A 20,092-nucleotide genomic window follows, 5' to 3' on the forward strand; every position below is an offset into this window, starting at 1 on the left:
TTCTAAGTGGGACCCACCATGTTACGTCATCATCTCACTCATTTCCACGTGTGACTTGATTGAATTAATTTATTTTAAGATAAAATAAAAACAAATGAATTGCCAAAAATATGAAAATAAAAATTGAATAAAAATGTGTAATTAGGGGTTTGTGGGCAATGAATCTGATTCCAGGCAAAGGAGAATGGTACGTAGCATCAAACCAATTACAAACCCACTAATTCTCTTTAATTTATTTCATTACGTCTCTCCCTTTCATCCATTCTTTTTTTTATTTTTCTTTTCAAATTTTAAGACTTTTTAAGGATAATCATACCTACCCAAAATCCTATTTAATTCCACCCAGCGTATATAGATGGGCCGAATTGAACATCTCGAATACAATTCACAACGATTGTAATTAAAATAAGATAGGAGATGTGATGGTGTCACACTTTCATTCACATTCATTTTTTTTTTTTTTTTTTGAAGTCAAACATATTTAGAAGGTATATTTTTTTAAAATAAGTGATTTAGGAATAAGAATTTGTGGCCAACTATAATGTAAAAAATAAAATGATATAATAATAATTCATTATAATAAGGTCTCACCGTCTTGCATTATTATTATTATTATTAGTATTATTATTCCGTTCAATAATTGGCATATTGATTATAAAATAAAACAACACAAAATATGGATCCTGTTATTTTATTTTATTATTTTTGTTTGATCTCAATTATTAACCTCATTGTCTCCTACCATATTCATTATTATACGTAACAATTATTTTATTTTCCAACTAATTATATATATATAAAAAATTACCTTTTATAATTAAAGTCCCACTAATAAGCACGTAGTGGGTCCCCCTCCCCCCTACCATTTTAATTATCAGTTAGTAAAACTTTTAATATTTCCCTTTTTTTAACATATTTTAGGTTAAATTAATTAATCTACTTTTATAAAGTTGGTGATAATTTATATTATATTATTAACATGTATTATTTTTATCTAAAATAATAGTGTTTTTAGCCGCCCGCATCAAATCGCGAGGGATTTCTCAACTAACTTTCAATGTATCAAAACGAGAGCGACTCTAGGGATAAAATTACTAAGAAATATTTAAAATAACAAAAAGTTACTATTTGATTTAGGGTGAGTCAACCGTAAAAACTCCAAAATTAAGCGTGCTTTACTTGAAGTAATCACATGTGAGTAAAAGGATATATATTGGTGAGTGTGGATAATTTTCACTCCTAGAAGTAAGAAGTAAGTAACATGATGATGAGGTAGGAAGATTCGGGAATATATATAGGTGTCACAAAAGTCATAACATTTAATAAATTATGGAAAAAGATGGTATAAAATAAAAAGGGTGATGAAAGGTGAGACAATATTTAATTTTGCATTAAAATTGCGATTGGGCATTAATTATGGTAGCCTACATTCTAACTAAATTGGTCGCTATTTAAATTTGTTTTAATATTTAATATTTAATATTGTTACCGACCAATTTTAAGGACGCTTATTTGTTTACCTTGTTAAATATTTTGATTATGATTAAAAATAATTATTAATAATTGGAAGAAAAAGGTGAAGGGTAATTTAGTAATTTGGGTAGCCAAACATACCCAATGGCATCCAAAACGCACCTCCAAAAGGCAAAGCTGACCTACATGAGGCCAACTTGTTTTGTTATCCCCTCGTCTCCATCTATAACTCTTACCACTTGAACAACTAATTTTTTTTTTCTTACATTATATATTTTCCAAATTAATCCAACGTCAAATATGAATATATATATATTTTTTTTTTTTAACTTGAACAACTTATTTTCACAATAATATAATATAAATATCGTAATATTCCTTCCTTATATAAAAAATGACATTAAATTTTTTATTTATTTTTGAAAAAGGGAGGGGGGCCATGGATCATGACAGGCATATCCCACCAAAGGATAAATAATTAATTAAAATATATATATATATATATATATATATATATAAAGAAAAAGAAAATGACCATATGTATAAAACTCCTTCACATTTATATATCTAATAACTAACCTAATAAAAGCTTGGAGAGAAAAATAAAAGAAAAAAAAATATATCTCTTTTTTGATCTTCACCTCTTTTGTGGCTTTTGTGTGCTTCTACTATTTTTGTGTTCATCTGGGTCGTGGTGATAAGTCGTCTACACAAATACTCCTATGGATGTCGTCGACTCTGGCGTTGCGGTGGCGCCACCCCCGGAAGCTGTAGAACCGAATGAAGTTGGCGGCGGGTCGAATTCCGGTGAAGAAGATAAGGGGTTGATGTTGTTTGAAGATGGAGAGAAGAATTTTGGTGGAAACCGGTGGCCTCGACAAGAAACCTTGGCTTTGTTGAAGATAAGATCCGACATGGATGCAATTTTCAGAGATGCAACGCTCAAAGCTCCATTATGGGATGAAATTTCAAGGTATGTTTTGTGAAATTTTATTAAATTCATATGAAATGAGACATAAAAAAGATGTACCAATTTGATCTATATGGCATCTTCTAACATGGGTTGTCTGTTTTTTTTTAAAAAAATTAATTTTTTTTAAGATCTCAAAAAAGAATATGATTGAATTTAATTTGTTTTGGGATTTCAGGAAATTGGGCGAGCTTGGATTCAATCGAACACCAAAAAAATGCAAGGAGAAATTCGAGAATGTTTATAAGTATCACAAAAGAACCAAAATTGGTCGATGTGGGAAATCTGATAATAGCAAAAAGGTTTATAAATTCTCCGATGAATTAGAGGCTTTTGATATTCATCATCACAACCACATTTCCGTTCAATCCCACCATCGCCACTCAATTCCGCCGCCAAAACTAATCGCACCTTCTACTGTTTCATCGACCATCGACAACTCTTTGCCACTCAATTTTCAAAACATATCTGCCAATGGGTTGTTTTTGAGCTCGACATCGTCGTCAACCGCGTCGGAGGAAGATAAAGATACGTTTCGTAAGACGAAGAAGAGAAAGTGGAGAGATTTCTTCGTGAACTTAACAAAAGAAGTGATAGAGAAGCAAGAGAGCCTTCAATTAAAATTCCTAGAATCCTTGGAGAGAATAGAGAATCAAAGAAAATTGAGAGATGAAGCATGGAGAATGAAGGAAATGACAAGGGTTAATCAAGAACATCAAGTTTTAGTTCAAGAGACGTCAATCACCGCTGCGAAAGACGCCGCCGTCATCGCGTTTTTGCAAAAAGTATCTCCCTCAACACCACCGGTACCACATAACGCTATTGCAAAGGTGAGCACGGGTAGAGGAAGTGAGTCGAGATGGCCGAAGGCGGAAGTGGAAGCGTTAATAAGATTGAGGATGGAAATGGAGATGAAGTATGAAGAGAATGGGCAAAAGGGGTTATTATGGGAAGAGATATCAGGAGGGATGAGAGGGATTGGATACAATAGAAGCTCAAAGAGATGCAAAGAGAAATGGGAAAACATAAACAAATACTTCAAAAAGGTGAAAGATGGGAAGAAGAAGAGGGGAGAAGACTCCAAGACATGTCCCTACTTTCACTTGTTGGATGCTTTATACAAAGAGAAAGAGAAGCAGGCGAGTTTTGATATGAATGCCCAAATGGAGGCATTGGTGGTGGAGCCAGAGCAGCAATGGCCACCTCCATTTCAGGCCAATCATCAAGTGTTGCATACAATAAAGGGTGAGGAGGGAAAGGAAGAAGAAGAAGATAGTGGAAGTAGCAGCACAGATGTGGAGGATTGAACAACAATATTGGTTAAGCAGCTATTCACCAAGCTTTGTTTTACATGTCCCAAAATGCAAGTTTCAAATTTGTATAATAATAATTATTGTTGTTGTTGTCTATAGTGGGTTTTTGATAATGCTAATGATGCCCAACCTACTGCCTTTTCTTTTTATAAAAAACAACAATTCACCTACTTTTTTAACACACCTCAAAATCAACTATATAAGATCATCCCATCTCAATGCTTGAGCTTACGGTGTTTATGAATTAAGTCGGGTCGATTGTGACATTTTTTTTTAGATCAAACTCAATTATTCAAAGTCGATAAAATTTTTTGATTAAAAAGACTCAACACCTTTTCATACTGTTTAGTATGGTGGAGGAATGATGGGTAGTGGCACCGAAATCCCATTCCTAGATGGAGAATAGTCTATTCTATGCCTCTTGCTGAATGTCTTCAGTTACGTTTAGCCAGTACCTCTCATCGCGGAAGATATAGTCTAGAATAAAAACATAAACAACTTTGATTAAATAGTGGACTAAACCCAATTTATTTATTCATTTATTTTTGTGGGTTTAGATGATTGAGATAGTCTATTTAAATTTTAATAATAGTTTAAAAATTTATCTTTAAAATAATTAAAAATTAATTAAAAAAAATTATTGAATAAAAAAAATAAAAATTAATTATAAAATTAAATAAAAAATATTTATATATAATTGTAGGTAAGTCAAAATATATATTTTTAAAAATTAATAATTATGGTTCAACCTAATATAATTTTAATGCATAATTTTTTTATTTATTTGATTTTGGGTTGATTTAGAAGGATTGAGATTTGATATATTTGAATGAAAATTATAAAATTAAATTATATAATGAATATGATGTGTATTTAGTCTCTAAATTAAATTTATATTTATATTTTGATTTTGAACCACGTTTATTTGTAATATAGTCATTAAATGCAATTTAGATGAGTCGATTAAGTGACGTAATCAATTATTTATTAGAAAAATAGGAACGATCATTTAAATTTTTAGGGATAGCCACCTTAATTAAATTTTTATAGAATGCAGTAACATCTGTACATCATATTAATGTCAAAAAGACTTAAGGGTAAGTAGGTTGTAAGTCATAATTTGAGAAGAAAAGTGGAATAATAAAGATATTTAGTATGATATATTTGTTATGAATAATAGACTTTAATATTAAGGAAGCTTGTTGGATTGCATAGTGAGGTACAGAGAGGAATTGTAATGAGCACAGTGCAAAGAAATGACGTTTCCCACACAGAAGATGCCAAAAATCACATGAGCTTCTTCCAAGTGTTATGACAAAAGGGGAATCTTGAAGATAGCAAAATAAAATTTGTTCCAAGCAATTTTGGTGACTTTGTACCAAATTTATCAATCAATTCCTTAATTATTCTGATTTGATGGATTGTATTTACTTTTAACACCCTTTGGAACAACAATTCAAAAAGAAAAAAAGAAATTCAAAATGAAAAGATGGATGACCCCTCATAAAGAAATATCGGTCATTACAGTTCCGCATAAGGAACTCTTAGGGACTAAATGAAAAGACGGATGACTAGAGAAGCTCCAAGGGGCACGTCCCAAGGGCTAAGACCAGAACCAGATGTCCTAGAGCCAATTGGAAGCATGTGGGAATCTGTTAAGCTTAGGATGCAATGAGAGCGTACAAGTAGATGACTTACTGAGTATAATTACAGGTGCATGAGGTGTCGAGTCAACAGAAGGCATGATAAGAGATGTGGATTATGATAGAGGAATACATGTCTTGGGGCGTCAGTTTTTTTTTCTTTCTTTTTTTCGAATTCACATATTTTCGTTACCAAAACTGTTAATTGTTTGAACATTTGTTTTAAAATTTTACTTGAAATAAATGGTTTCACCTTAATGCATTTTCAAATGTTTTTGTTACATTCATGTTGTCATTTTTGTGTCACGACTCATAGTAAAATATTGGGTTGTGACGAATTTGGTATTATAGCACCAAGTCATAGGTTTTGTAGACATTTAGGATAGAGATTCGTATCCTCTGTGACCACGCCCATCAAACACGTGCCGCTCGTGACCAGATGTCCTTACGAGTTTGAAACATAGAGACAAAATTAAAGTTAGTATTTAAAGAGTATACTATGACTTTCTGTTATGTTATAATTGCGCATTATCTGGAAGATTTGAAACGAATGAATTGTAACCATAGTTTCTTTTTCTGTTATGGTAGATAATGGCACTAAAGAGGCAGGCTCGAACTCCGAAGGGGAAGAAGAAAAGTCGCTTAGGGTACCTCTGTTCCAACACTTGAAGTAAAACAACATGAACCTCAAGAGGAGGTTAGCAACACGCCCCAAACTAGCGAAAGAACCGAACCATCAAGAACTAAAAAGCGTTGAAAGAGGGCAAAGACCCAAAACTTGCTTGATATAGACCCCACTACTCCCCTCTCTGAGGATGTCCCATCAGTGCCAGCCACTAGTAGGGAAGTCCCGCCCATCCAGCCGTTAGCCACACCCACAGTAGATGTATTACAAGCATTCATGTTGACCTCAATGGAAAGTCAGGCTCTGATGACCCAAATGATGCAGAGATGGCTAATGAGACAATAGTGCAAGAGACCAGAGATTCAAGGACTATGATTGTGGAGTGCTGTTGCCTGAAAGATTTTCAAAAGCATAAACCGCCTTCCTTTAACGGAGGCAAGGTGGATCCCATTGTAGCAGACAACTGGCTAGAGGCTATAGAAACAACCTTATATTACATGAACTGCCTGCTAGAGTATCAAGTTCATTGTGGGACATATATGATGAAAGGAAAGGTGCACTTTTGGTGGAAAAGCGCTCAGAGGATCATTGCACACAAGAAGAGTTTTATCACCAGGTGCCAGTTTAAAGAAGCCTACCTCCGCAAATACTACCCAGTCACTGCCAAATGCAGTAAGCATTCGTTGAACTGAAATAGGGAGAGAAGTCGTGGGACGAATACGATCTAAAATTCGACAGGTTGGCAATGTTTTCTATAGCATATGTTAGTACTGAGGAATTTAAGGCCGAGCAATTCATTACTGACCTAAGGGTGGAACTAAAGGGGCATGTAGCAGCCTAGACATCCTCTGATTATGCAAAAGTCCTTTGGGTGGCGATCCTCATTGAAATGCCTCACATCAACAAGTTACAGTCAGGATCAGCCCATTCATCCCACACCACAGTTCAGGGGAAGAGGACAGACCGGAGCCACCCCAGAACTGGTAGACCGCCGCGTGGCCGTACTGATAAGCGGGTGAAAGCCTCGGTGCAAAATAAGACCATTTGTCCTAATTGTTGGCATCCTCACTCAGGGGAGTGCAGTGCAGGAACATATGCATCTATAGATGTGGCCAAGTAGGGCACTTTGCAACAGATTGCCCTTAGAGGAACGATAAGCATGCCAACCGACCTACGACATAGAATCAGAGGGGCTGGGGTCCTCAGCATCAACAAGGGTGAGCTGTAGCGCATGCAAGCACAACAGACAAGCTGACGAGCCTTACACAATTGTTACAGGTACACTACCCGTCTTTGGTCATTTGACTTTAGTGTTGTTTGATTCAGGTTCTACACATCCGTTCATATCTGAGGAGTTTGTAGAGCTAGCACATTTAGAGATGGAACCTTTTGAGATCACCTTGTCAGTATTCACCACTACTCACGAGCTATTGTTAGGTACCCATAGGGTTAAGGGGCTAGTGTAACAATATCAAGATGTGTCATCGAAGCCGCACTGATAGTGTTAAGCATGCAAGACTTCGATGTCATCTTGGGTATGAATTGGCTAGGTGAGAATCATGCTCTGATAGACTGTGAGACTCAAATAGTGACTCTCAGACTCTCGTCAGTGGACAATTTTACCTACAAGGGAGCCACTTCCAAGAGGTTATAACAGCACTGAAGGCCAGGAAGATAATTCGTGGTGCAAGTGCATTTTTAGCCAGCGTGACCTTAGGCAACAGTAACGAGCAGACAGTCTCATCAGTACACATCTTCAGGGATTTTGTGGATGTTTGCCCAAAGGATTTGCCAGGTTTGTCCCCAGTTAAGGAAGTTGATTTCAAGATTGATTTAGAACCAGGAACCGCGCCGATCTCCAAGGCACCCTACAAAATGGCACCTGCAGAACTCAAGGAATTGAAGGAACAACTACAGGAGCTGTTGAATAAGGGTTTCATTCGACCATGTGTACCACCTTGGGGAGCCCCTGTTCTGTTTGTCAAGAAGAATGATGGATCTTTGCGATTGTGTATTGATAACAGAGAGATGAACAAGGTCACCATAAAGAATAAGTACCCCCTCTCGAGAATCGACGACTTGTTTGATCAGCTACAAGAAGCAACAGCTTTCTCCAAAATTGACTTGAGGTCAAGGTATCATAAGTTGAGGATTAGAGAAGATATACCCAAGACATCCTTCAATAGTCGTTATGGACATTACGAGTTTCTTGTTATGTCTTTTGGCCTTACCAGTACACCAGTGGTCTTCATGTAGCTTTCCATGAATGAAATTAGGCAAGTTGATTATTATGAGTGTGAATGTATTGTGTAAAACATTATGTGAATTATCTGAGTGTTGCAATTATGCTTTAAGCTTTTGTTATACATATGCATATGTTTAATTCGTGCTGAATTTGTGAACTCCGCGCCTCAGGTGCTTGATGGATGTCATTTCCCCGTTGAGCATGTATGTTTAACTTGCATGAATTATGTATGATGATGTTAGATGATGGTTGCATGCGCACTCAGTTATTTTCCATGACTCGTTGATATGATAAGCCTAGGGATTTTTGGTTAGGAGTGACAAGTCATTGTGTTTAGATCTATCCCTTCCCTAGGAACCTAACAGATTACCACAACGAAGTATCTTAGGAGTGTTAGTTGTGTGAACGGTATCTATAACTTCATAGGAGATCCAGGGGTTGTTAGACAGATTACCACAAGAAGAAGTATCTTAGGAGTGTTCTTAGGGTGTTAGTTGTGTGAACGGTATCTATAACTTCATAGGAGATCTAGGGGTTGTTAGACAGATTACCATGAGAACGAAGTATCTTAGGAGTGTTCTTAGGGTGTTAGTTGTGTGAACGGTATCTATAACTTCATAGGAGATCCAGGGGTTGTTAGATAAAAGCTGTGGTGTCCTTAGATTTAGTTAAGTTGTTTTTGACTTTTGAAATTTCTGAATTCACGCTCACCGTTGAATGGAAGAGCGTAATTTTTGCGGGCCATTTTGGCTAGGCGAAGTTTTTGCCCACTATTTTCTATTTTTATAATTAGGTTTGTTATTTAAAGAATTCAGAGAAATAACCATCGAGTCTTCAGCAAATCTCTCCCTCTCTCCTTTTACTTTATGCTATTTTTTCTTCGAAGAAATTTTCCTTCGGTAGTTTGTTTTTGTTGACGTTTTTGCCACAAGTCAACAAGTGGTATTAGAGCCAGGTTGAAGCCATCGGTGGTATATCATTATGGAGGAGCCAACCTTATCAACAGTCAAGTTGAATAGCTCAAGTGGTTAGAGCGTTTACCTGACAACACACAGGTCTCAAGTTTGAGTAGAAGAAAATGCAAAGCGCGAAAATACACACACCGTGGGGTCCATCCTAGGCAGGCCATTGGGCGAGTGATCAGTGAGATAGAAATCGTGAAGAAGATGCTGCAGGTCGTCCTTGTTGACTCTAGCAATTCGGAGGAAAACTTCGCCCAAAGTTAGCCAAGAATGGCGAGTTGTCGTTGGGCGAGTGATCAGCGAGATTGAATTCTTTAAATAACAAACATAATTACAAAAATAGAAAGAGTGGGCTAAAACTTCGCCCGAAGTTAGCCAAGAATGGCCGGCCAAATTTACGCTCTTCCATGAGCGTGAATTCAGAATTTTACAAGGTCAAAACAGCTCAAGTACATTTAAGGACCATAGCTTTTATTTAATAATCTCCTCCTAACAGCTGTGCTATATTTACCTTATTATTTGAACTCCGATCGTTGAGCGTAGTTCTTCAAATTTTACCTGTGCCAGGAACTTGGTGAAAATGTCTCCAAGTTGTTCCTTTGTTCGGATGAAATCCATCTTGATGAGCCCTGGATCTGCACATTCTCGAATGTAGTGGAATCTGATTTCTATGTGCTTGCTCCGGTCGTGCAAAACTGGATTTTTGATCAGGGAGATCGTAGCTTTGTTGTCCACGTATAACATTGGTGGATCGTTTTGTCTCCCGATGAGTGCTTCTATTAGTCGCGCAAGCCAGACCCCCTGTGTTGCTGCCATCGAAGCGGTGATGTATTCTGCTTCGCAGGAGGACAAAGCAACTACCTTCTGTTTTGTTGATTGCCAGTAGATCGCGACGCCTGAGAGAAAGTAGATCATTCTACTGGTGCTCTTACGATCATCAACATCACCGACCATGTCACTATTACTGTAGCCGACCAACTTAAGTTTCTCCTTTTCTCTCCCTGTGCAGTATCTTACACCCTAGCCTCTGGTTCCGGCTACATAGCGTAGGATGCGCTTGACAGCCACTAGATGCTCCTCCCTAGGTGCTTCCATAAACCTACTCACATATCCAACAGAATAAGCAAGATTAGGACGAGTGTTTACCAGATAGCGACTCCCGACAATGCTGCGGTAATTGGTGGAGTCGACTGTTGTCGTAGTGCTAGCCTTCCTTAGTTGTAGCCGGGCCTCCATTAGCGTCCTTGTAGGGTTACTATTTGCTAGCCCAGCAGTATCCAACAGCTTCTTTGCGTACGCACTTTGACAGATGGTGATGCCGGTAGTACTTTGTTGCACTTTGATGCCGAGGTAGTAGTTGAGTACGCCGAGATCGCTCATCTTGAAGTTCTTTGACATCTCCCTCTTGAATCTTTCGAGGACTTCCATGTCGCCTCTAGTGATTATGAGGTCGTCGACGTACACTCCCACAATCAGTCGCTGCTCGCGGTGGCCGTGCGTGTATATGCCATGCTCAGAGGCACAACGCTTGAACTTCAATGAGAGTAGGGTACTGTTGAGCTTCGCGTTCCAGGCTCGTGGTGCTTGTTGAAGCCCCTAGAGTGCCTTGTGCAGGTGCAGTACCTTATCGGGGTTGTCGTTGTCCAGGAAGCCAAATGGTTGTCGGATGTACACGGTCTCCTTCAACTCTCCATTAAGGAAAGCAGACTTCACGTCCATATGGTGGACCTTCCAAGAGCAATGTGCCGCAATTGCCAGCAAAAGTTGGATAGATTCTAACCTTGCCACCGACGCAAATACCTCTTCGAAGTCCACTCCTTGCTTCTAGACGTAGCCCTTCGCCACCAGACGGGCCTTGTGCTTCACAACTTCTCCCTTTTTGTTGCGCTTTAGTTTGAAGACCCATTTGAGCCCCATGGCTCGGTGTCCCGGCGGCATATCCTCCAGACTCCACGTCTGGTTCTCAGTGATGGATGTCATCTTCTCCTGCATTGCCTTCAGCCAGCACGGGTTCCTTTCTTCTTTGGTGAAGGTGTTCGGTTTATCTGCACTGATGGCATGCAGTTCGACCACTTCTTCGAGCTCGCGCGCTGCTAATCCAGATGGTTCACCTCCTCCCACTAGGTCGTCCATCCTAAGGTACCTGGCCACCAGATCATCATCGTGATCGGCATCCAACGTCGAACCGTGGTGTTGTGAACTCCACTAGTTCAGGGGGTGCACCTGCTGGCGGCGGTGACGGTTCCTGATGCTGGACTCCTCCTTCCGGCTTGGTGACGAGGTACTCCGTGAATTGATTTGGGTTGTGTTCTGCCTTGATCATGTTGTTCCATTGCTAGAAGGTGCTTTCATCAAAGATGACGTCGTGAGACACGTGAGCTCGCCCCCTACAGGATCATAGAGTCTGTACGCCTTGCTCCGAGGTTCTTAGCTGATGAAGATGACCTTCAACCCCCTGGGACGACCTTCAGGTTGGCGAGGTGGGGACGTGTTACCTTCATGTATGCGATGCAGCCGAACACGCGAAAATGATGTACCGTTGGCTTTTTGTTGTACCAGGTCTCATATGGCGTCTTCCCGTCGTGGCTTCGGGTTGGTGACCGATTGAGGAGATAAACGGCCATCATTACCGCCTCTCCCCAGAATCTCCCAAGCATCCCGACCGTCACCAGCAATGACCTCGCTGTCCCGACGATGGTCTGATTTTGGCACTCCACCACTCCGTTCTGTTGGGGGGAGTAGGGCGCCGTTAGGTGCCGTTGTATGCTGAACTCATCGCAGTACTTACCGAAACTTTTCGAGGTGAATTCTTTCCCTCGGTCTGTGCGCAGCACTAGCATCTTCTTCTCACATTCGGCCTCCGCTCGTGCTTTAATGCGCTTAACCGCCTCTTACCACCTGGGGTCGTCGGCTTGATGGTCCCATAGATATCGCCGTGTACAAGCTACATTAACTCATCGGCGCGGTAGGATGTCCGAGACGGAAAGGGTGTGCGCCTCGATTTGCCAATGAGGCACCCGTCGCACAACTTGTTCACGCCTTTGATGGCCGGCAAACCGTGCACCATCTCCTCCTTCTGTAGCTTTTCTAGAGTAGGAAAGTTTAAGTGCCCGTACCTTGCGTGCCACCTCCAAGAGCAAAATGATTTCCTCTCACCGAAAAGGATTTCACTTGCCGATTATCTTTGCCGATTGTTGAAGAACAACAAGTGGTATCAAAGCCTAGTTGAAGCCATCGGTGGTATATCATTGCGGAGGAGCCAATCTTATCAATAGTCAAGTTGAATAGCTCAAGTGGTTAGAGCGTCGACCTAACAACACACAAGTCTTAGGTTCGATTAGAAGAAAATGCAAAGCGCAAAAATTAACACACCGTGGGGTCCATCCCGAGCAGGCTCACTCACTCCTCCACGCCGCGTCAACCTATAGGTGCAAGGGTTATGGCTCGAGCGATCACCTCGAGCAAGTTGCGATTTCAATCGAGACATTGCTTGACGTGGACGACCTAACGGTGGAAGTGTTTCAACTAGCGACAAGGAGGGTCGTCTACTCCTCATTGAGGAGGAATGACTTGCACGCCTAAAGCTCCGTGACGACTCCGGTGAGGGCAATGGGCCCTCCAGCCGCAAAGGTGTGCGGTAAGAAGCCATGGAAATCTCGCGGGCGCATGCGCGGGAAAGAGGCCGGATAAAAGAAGGAGCCCCGACTAATGATAGGCCAATCCAGTGCTCGTACCGTGGGAAGAGAGAGGTCAACTGAGCAGCGAGACAAAAATCTCGTCCCCGATCACGAGCAAATCTCCCGAGCGCATGCGCGCGGGAAAGAGGCCGATTAAAAGAAGGAGCCCCGACTAATGACAGGCAAATCCAGTGCTCGTACCGTGGGAAGAGAGCTCACCTGAGCAAGAATTGCTGGAGCAAGCAAAAGCTCAAGAACAAAGAGACGACCGAGAAGGCCCATGTTGCTCAATCAATCTGAGAAAGGACGAGCCGGCTCTTTTCATGGTGACTGCATCAGTCCTACCTGACGTCCCTAATTCAGATTCTAAATTCACAGAGGTAATCGATGATGGCATAACTGCTTCGGTGAGCGTCGAACGTGACGTCTCTCTCTCTCTTATTTTTCGCATTTTTATTTTCTTCCAACAACTTCCCATCAAACGATTTCCTCTCACCGAAAAGGAGTCTACTTGCCAATTATCCTTGCCAATTGTCGAAGAACAACAGTCCCCGATCACCCTCGAGCAAGTCGCAATTTCAATCGAGACATTACTTGACGCGAATGACCTAACAGTGGAAGAGGACTGAAAGTCTGCGTGACGTCGAGCAAATACCGCTTCAGTTGTCGACAAGGAGGGTCGTCTACTACTCATGGAGGAGGAATGGCTTGCACGCCTAAAGCTTCGCGACAACACCGGCGAGAGCAACGGTCTCTCCAACCGCAAAGGTGATGAGAAGCCATGGAAGTCTCATGGGCGCACGCGCGGGAAAGATGGTGATAGAAAAAAGGAGTCGACCTATGGCAGGTCGATCCAGTACTTGAACTATAGGAAGAGAGGTCACCTGAGCAAGAATTGCTGGAGCAAGCAAATGAATAAGGAGAAGGCCGAGAAGGCCCATGTGGCTCAACTGTGGGAAGAGAGGTCACCTGAGCAAGAATTGCTGTAGCAAGCAAATGAATAAGGAGAAGGTCGAGAAGGCCCATGTGGCTCAACTGTGGGAAGAGAGGTCACCTGAGCAAGAATTGCTGGAGCAAGCAAAAGAATAAGGAGAAGGCTGAGAAGGCCCATGTGGCTCAACTGTGGGAAAGGAGGTCACCTGAGCAGAATTGCTGGAGCAGGAAGGCCGAGAAGGCCCATGTGGCACAGGAATAAGGAGAAGGCCGAGAAGGCCCCATGTGGCTCAATCCGAGGAGGACGAGCCAGCTCTCTTCATGGTAAGTGCATCGGTTTAATCCAACGTCCCTAGTTTCGATTCCAATTCCACGGAGGTGGAGGTTATTGATGACGGCGTAACTGCTCCTCTAGTGAGCGTCGAACCCGAGCTTCAGCTGGGCGTAGCAAAGGCACCAGATGAGGAGCCAATTCAACTGAAGGAGGAGCAAGTGTTCGCTCAGATCGGCGAGAGGGACGAGCAGCATGAGCACCGACGATGGGTCCTCAACAGAGGGACAACAAACCATATGACCGGGGCTAGGTCTGCATTTTTTGAGCTCGACTCGGGAATTCGCGGGACGCGTGATGGTAAAATTCGGCGACGGCTTTGTCGTCGAAATTGAAGGGTGCGACACCATCCTATTCATCAGCAAGGGAGGTGATCACCGCAAGCTGATCGACGTCCACTTCATCCCGAGTCTCAAAGCTAACCTTGTGAGCATGGGTCAACTCGATGAGGCCGGCTACTTCATTTCCATCGAGCGCGGGCTACTCAAAATTTGCGATGATCGACAACGGTTGCTCACACAAGTTTAGTGCACGACAAACCGTCTTTACATCCTAGAGTTAGAGATAGAGCAACCCGTCAGCCTCTCGGCCAAGACCAAAGAGGTTTCTTGGAGGTGGCCTGCAAGTTACGAGCAGTTAAACTTTCCTGCTCGAGAAAAACTATAGAAGGAGAAGATGATGCACAGTTTGCCGGCAATCAAAGGTGTGAACAAGCTGTACATTGGTGCCTCATCGACAAATAGAGGCGCTCCCCATTTTCGTCTCGGACATCCTATCGCACCGATGAGCTGTTGGAGCTTGTACACGGCGATATCGTTGGGCCCATCAAGCTGGCAACCCTAGGCGGTAAGACCCTCTTCCTCCTATTGGTCGATGACAAAAGCCTCTTCATGTGACTGATCCTACTGCAAGCGAAAACTGAGGCGGTTAAGTGCATTCAAGCGCGAGCGGAGGCCGAATGTGGGAAGAAGATGCGAGTGCTACACACAGACCGAGGCAAAGAATGCACCTCAACAAGTTTCAGTAAGTACTGCGACGAGTTCGATATACAATGGCAACTAACGACGCCCTACTCCCCGAGTTGAACGGAGTGGTGGAACGCCAAAATCAAACCATCATTGGGACAGCAAGGTCTTTGCTGACGACGGTCGGGATGCCTGCGAGATTCTAGGGAGAGGTGGTAATGACGACCGTGTATCTCCTCAATCGGTTGCCAACCTGAAGTCTTGACGGGAAGACGCCATATGAGGCTTGGTACAACAAAAAGCCAGCGGTACATCATTTCCAAGTGTTTGGCTACGTCGCATACATGAGGTAGCGTGTCCCCACCTCGCCAAGCTTAATCTCAGGAGCAAGGCGTACAGACTCTATGATCCTACGGGGGGCGAGCTCACGTGTCTCGTGACGTCATCTTCGACGAGAGCACCTTCTGGTAGTGGAATGACGTGATCGAGGTAGACCATAATCAAAATCAATTCCTAGTGATGTACCTTGTCACCGAGCCAGAAGAAGGAAGAGCCCAGCATCAGAAGCCGTCACCGCCGCCAGCAGGTGCACCCCCTGAACCAATGGAGTTTGCAACACCACGGACTGCAGATTCGACGCTGGATACCAATCACGATGATGATCTGGTGGCCAGGTACCAGAGGATGGACGACCTAGTGGGAGGAGGTGAACCACCTGGACTAGCAGCGCGCGAGCTCGAAGAAGTGGCCGAACTGCATGCGATCAGCGCAGATGAACTGAACACCTTCGTAGAAACAGAAGAAAACCCATGTTGGCTGAATGCAATGCAGGAGGAGATGACATCCATCACCAAGAAGGGAGAAGTTGTGAAGCACAAGGCCTGTCTGGTGGCAAAGGGCTACGTCTAGAAGCAATGAGTGGATTTCGAAGAGGTATTTGCGCCGGTGGCAAGGTTAGAATCCTTCTGCCTGTTGGTGGAAATCGCGGCACATTACTCTTTGGAGGTCCACCACATGGATGTGAAGTCCGCCTTCCTTAATGGAGAGCTGAAAGAGACCGTCTACGTCCGACAACCACCTACCTGCACAAGGCACTCTACGGGCTTCGGCAAGCACCACGAGCCTAGAACGCGAAGCTCGACAGTACCCTACTGTCACTGAAGTTCAAGCGCTGTGTCTTTGAGCATGACATGTACACGCACGGCCACAGTGAGCAGCAGCTGATTGTGGGAGTGTACGTCGACGACCTCATAATCACTGGAGGGGACATGGAAGTCCTCGAAAGGTTCAAGAGGGAGATATCAAAGAACTTTAAGATGAGCGATCTCGGCGTACTCAGCTACTACCTTGGTATCGAAGTGCAACAGAGTACTACCGGCATCACCATCTCCCAAAGTGCGTACACGAAGAAGCTATTGGACACAACTGGGCTTGCGGACAGTAACCCTACAAGGACGCCGATGGAGGCCCAGCTCCAACTAAGGAGGATCGGCACTACGACGACAATCGACCTTACAATTACCGCAACATTGTCGGGAGCTTGCGCTATCTGGTAAACACACGCCCTGACCTTGCTTACTCAGTTAGATATGTGAGTAGATTTATGGAAGCACATCGGGAGGAGCATCTTGTGGGTGTCAAGCGCATCCTGCGCTATGTGGCTGGAACCAGTGGCTGGGGTGTGAGATACAGCGCAGGGAAAGGAAAGATGAAGCTTGAGCTGGTCTGCTACAGTGATAGTGACATGGCTGGTGACGTTGATGATTGTAAGAGCACCAGTGGGATGATCTACTTCCTCTCAGGCGGCGCGATCTGTTGGCAATCAACAAAACAAAAGGTAGTTGCTTTGTCTTCCTTCGAAGCAGAATACATCGCCGCTTTGACGGCGGCAACACAGGGGGTCTGGCTTGCGCGACTGATGGAAGAACTCATCGGGAGAGAAAGCAATCCACCAATGTCATACGTGGACAACAAAGCTACGATTTCCCTTATTAAAAATCCAGTTTTGCACGACTGGAGCAAGCACATAGAAATTAGATTCCACTACATCCGAGAATGTGCAGATCGAGGACTCATCAAGATTGATTTCATCCGAACAGAAGAACAACTTGGAGACATTTTCATCAAATTCCTGGCGCGGGTAAAATTTGAAGAACTACGCTAAAAGATTGGAGTTCAAATAATAAGGTAGATATAGCACAGCTTTTAGGAGGAGATTGTTAGATAAAAGCTGTGGTGTCCTTAGATTTAGTTAAGTTGTTTTTTACTTTTGAAATTTCTGAATTCACGCTCACCGTTGAATGGAAGAGCGTAATTTTTGCTGGCGATTTTGGCCAACTTTGGGCGCAAGTTTTTGCCCACTATTTTCTATTTTTATGATTAAGTTTGTTATTTAAAGAATTCAACTGAATGAGAAATAACCATCGAGTCTTCAGCAAATCTCTCCCTCTCTGCTTTTACTTTTCGCTATTTTTCTTCGGCAGTTTATTTTTCGTCAATGTTTTTGCTAGAAGTCAACAGGGGTTTCTAATCAGTTCCCACTGCTCCTCAGCCATTTCGCATGGGAAATGTGTTCCCACTTCATATAGCACCTCATAGAGAGACATCGGTCATTACAGCTCGACATAAGGAACTCTTAGGGACTAAATAAAAAGACATTGAACTAGGGAAGCTCCAATGGGCAAGTTCCAAGGGGCAAGCTTCAAGAGACTAAGACAAGACCCAGATGTCCTAGAGCCAATTAGAAGCCCGTGGGAATCTGTTAAGCTTAGGATGCGATAAAAGCCTACAAGTAGGTGGCTTGCTGAGTATAATTTTTATAATCATCCCTTCTATGTTTCCCTTTTTCAGTTCTTGAGGCTTCGAGTCAAGAGAGGGTGTGATCAGAGATGTGGATTGTCACATAGGAATGCCTGTCCCATGTCCCAGAGATTTAGTCTTTTAATAGAAATTACAAAAATGTTATGAAAGTAATCGCCATGCATGACCCTCGAAAAAGGTTATGGAAGTAATCACCATGCAAGACCTTCAAAGGTGGGCTTGAGAATTTATTAAAAGAAACTAACATCCACCGTAAAGTTCAACAATTCATCTATTTAATCTCTCTTGGCTGAACTTTTTTTTATTATTGTTGATTTTATCATTGTTTTATACTTTTTTAACAACAATGACATTCTGCATAATTTTTTTTAATTAGTTTAAAATCACCAACACCTAGTTGAATGATACCAAAAGAATACTTTTGCAGCGTGAATAATTGATTCTTGGAATACTCTATTAGAGAAATTTTTTATCTAGTATTTTCACCTACTAGAAATGCACGGTTCAGAAATGAGATTGTTGCTTTTCATAAATTTGAAGATGAAACACTAAGAGAAGCTTGAGAGAGATTCAAGGAGAGGCTTAGAAAGTGTCCTCACCATGTACTACCTCATTGTATCAAAATTGAGACTTTTTACAGTGAATTGAATATTACTACTAAACAAATAGTGGATGCTTCGCCAATGGAACTTTTTTATCACAGTCATATAATAAAATATATGAGATTCGAGAGAGAATAATATCTAACAATTGTCAATGGGATGATGTGAGAAGCAATCCAATAAAGAAGGTTCAGGAGTACTTGAAGTTGATGCAAAACTGGGAAAAATAAATTTGAAGAAAGTGGACTGAATTCTGACCTAAAACCTAAAGGATTATTCCACAAGTTGATCCAACCGTCTTGATTGGCCTAAGAACATTTTTTGAACAATTTATAACATGTGACGACTCGATTCTAATACATGTCCTATAGCCTCACAACTCATCCCACTCCTGCTTTGACCACACAACATCAAGCTCCTCTTGAATAAAATAAGAGAACTGCAATGATTATATAAATACTCAGTAAGTAACCTACTTTAGGCTTTTTATCATGTCTAAATACTTTCATAGGAAAGTATCTTGTCAATCTAGGACTAAGTTATCATGTTCTATTATATAGGCTATCTAAAGACAACTTTTAGGTGTTTATAGCTTAATCAAGCTCAACTTAGAGTTCTAACATTACTCAATCTCATTACTTGGCCATATTGAGACCCTTTCGTGTCATCAGATCTATCTAGACCTTTCATTCTTATATCTCGCGAGCCCTAACCTTATTGGGCTTGGTTTGGATCATCAATTCATGCCTCTCACTTCTTAAAAGTGTAACATAACTCATTGAGGCTATCTAACTAGTTAATTACTATTTCTTGTAGTCAATATAGTTCTAGCTGCAGACTGGTGTTTGAGATGTGCTCTCGTCAACATAGGATTCACGATTCCTATAACTAGTATGGAATATGTCTATTGTGTTAGATCTACTATTAGCAGCCAATTGCGGTCTCTCTAATATTCTCCTCCATGATCACTATCAAACGCTAGTCGATGCTCTCTCAACGGTACCAAACAAATCTCAATATAGTTGCAATTTGTGCTTCCCAAATAATGCTAGATAGGTTTGCCATTAAGTGCAACTAAAGCTCCCTTATAGTTTACCCCTAGTACCCTCAAGGTAATAATAGTCATTTTATGGTGCCCAAGGTTTAATCACAGGGTACAAACTCCTCATCTACCAACTTGTGTCATTATGGTATGATGTAAGCCCTTACCTGTCTAGATTAATGCTATTAGACACTAACTTAAGCTTCTTTAATAATGACTTACATTGTATAATAGGTAATAGATAGGTAACCCCGCATGTTTTTGTACTAGGCAGACCCCTAACAATCAAGGTGAATTCAGGACTATGGGTTGCACCCGACGTCTCCAAATAATGTATAAATCATCTAAAGTCTCATGATACTTGTTGTGGGTCATAATCAGGGATTAGGAATCTGCATAGCTTAACTATCTAACATGCTTGTCGTACATCTAGAACATACATGGTAACTAGTAATATCATTAGGGGGCATACATGTAGATTTAATCGTCCA

At 41.8% G+C, this 20,092-nt stretch overlaps 2 protein-coding genes and 1 non-coding gene across 3 annotated transcripts; 2 read left to right on the forward strand and 1 right to left on the reverse strand.

Moving 5' to 3' along the window:
- The first annotated feature begins 2,026 nt into the window (after positions 1-2,026).
- LOC111433380 (trihelix transcription factor GT-2-like) lies at positions 2,027-3,926 on the forward strand. Its single transcript, XM_023070426.1, has 2 exons — positions 2,027-2,446; positions 2,622-3,926. Exons 1-2 carry the CDS (start codon positions 2,196-2,198, stop codon positions 3,748-3,750), a joined length of 1,380 nt encoding a protein of 459 aa, XP_022926194.1. The 5' UTR covers positions 2,027-2,195; the 3' UTR covers positions 3,751-3,926.
- Positions 3,927-6,350: 2,424 nt separating this feature from the next.
- On the forward strand, positions 6,351-8,280 carry LOC111433405. The gene is made up of 3 exons (XM_023070456.1): positions 6,351-6,696; positions 7,351-7,430; positions 7,624-8,280. The coding sequence occupies exons 1-3, from the start codon at positions 6,351-6,353 to the stop codon at positions 8,278-8,280; spliced, it is 1,083 nt and encodes a 360-aa protein (XP_022926224.1).
- Positions 8,281-18,458: 10,178 nt separating this feature from the next.
- LOC111433479 lies at positions 18,459-18,564 on the reverse strand. Its single transcript, XR_002708828.1, has one exon. It is a non-coding gene; the product is annotated as a Plant small nucleolar RNA R71 (small nucleolar RNA).
- Positions 18,565-20,092: the final 1,528 nt, after the last annotated feature.

The sequence above is a fragment of the Cucurbita moschata genome, unplaced genomic scaffold (genome assembly GCF_002738365.1).
Source record: "Cucurbita moschata cultivar Rifu unplaced genomic scaffold, Cmos_1.0 Cmo_Scf00042, whole genome shotgun sequence".
Lineage (NCBI taxonomy): Eukaryota > Viridiplantae > Streptophyta > Magnoliopsida > Cucurbitales > Cucurbitaceae > Cucurbita > Cucurbita moschata.

Excerpts from the sequence above, each read along its gene's own strand:
- LOC111433380 (XM_023070426.1), top strand. The coding sequence starts at position 2,196 with ATGGATGTCGTCGACTCTGGCGTTGCGGTGGCGCCACCCCCGGAAGCT. Across the intron at positions 2,447-2,621 it reads TTATGGGATGAAATTTCAAG|GAAATTGGGCGAGCTTGGAT; the intron begins GTATGTTTTGTG and ends TTGGGATTTCAG.
- LOC111433405 (XM_023070456.1), top strand. The coding sequence starts at position 6,351 with ATGGCTAATGAGACAATAGTGCAAGAGACCAGAGATTCAAGGACTATG. Across the intron at positions 6,697-7,350 it reads CCCAGTCACTGCCAAATGCA|GTTCTACACATCCGTTCATA; the intron begins GTAAGCATTCGT and ends TGTTTGATTCAG. Across the intron at positions 7,431-7,623 it reads CTTTTGAGATCACCTTGTCA|ACTCTCGTCAGTGGACAATT; the intron begins GTATTCACCACT and ends AGTGACTCTCAG.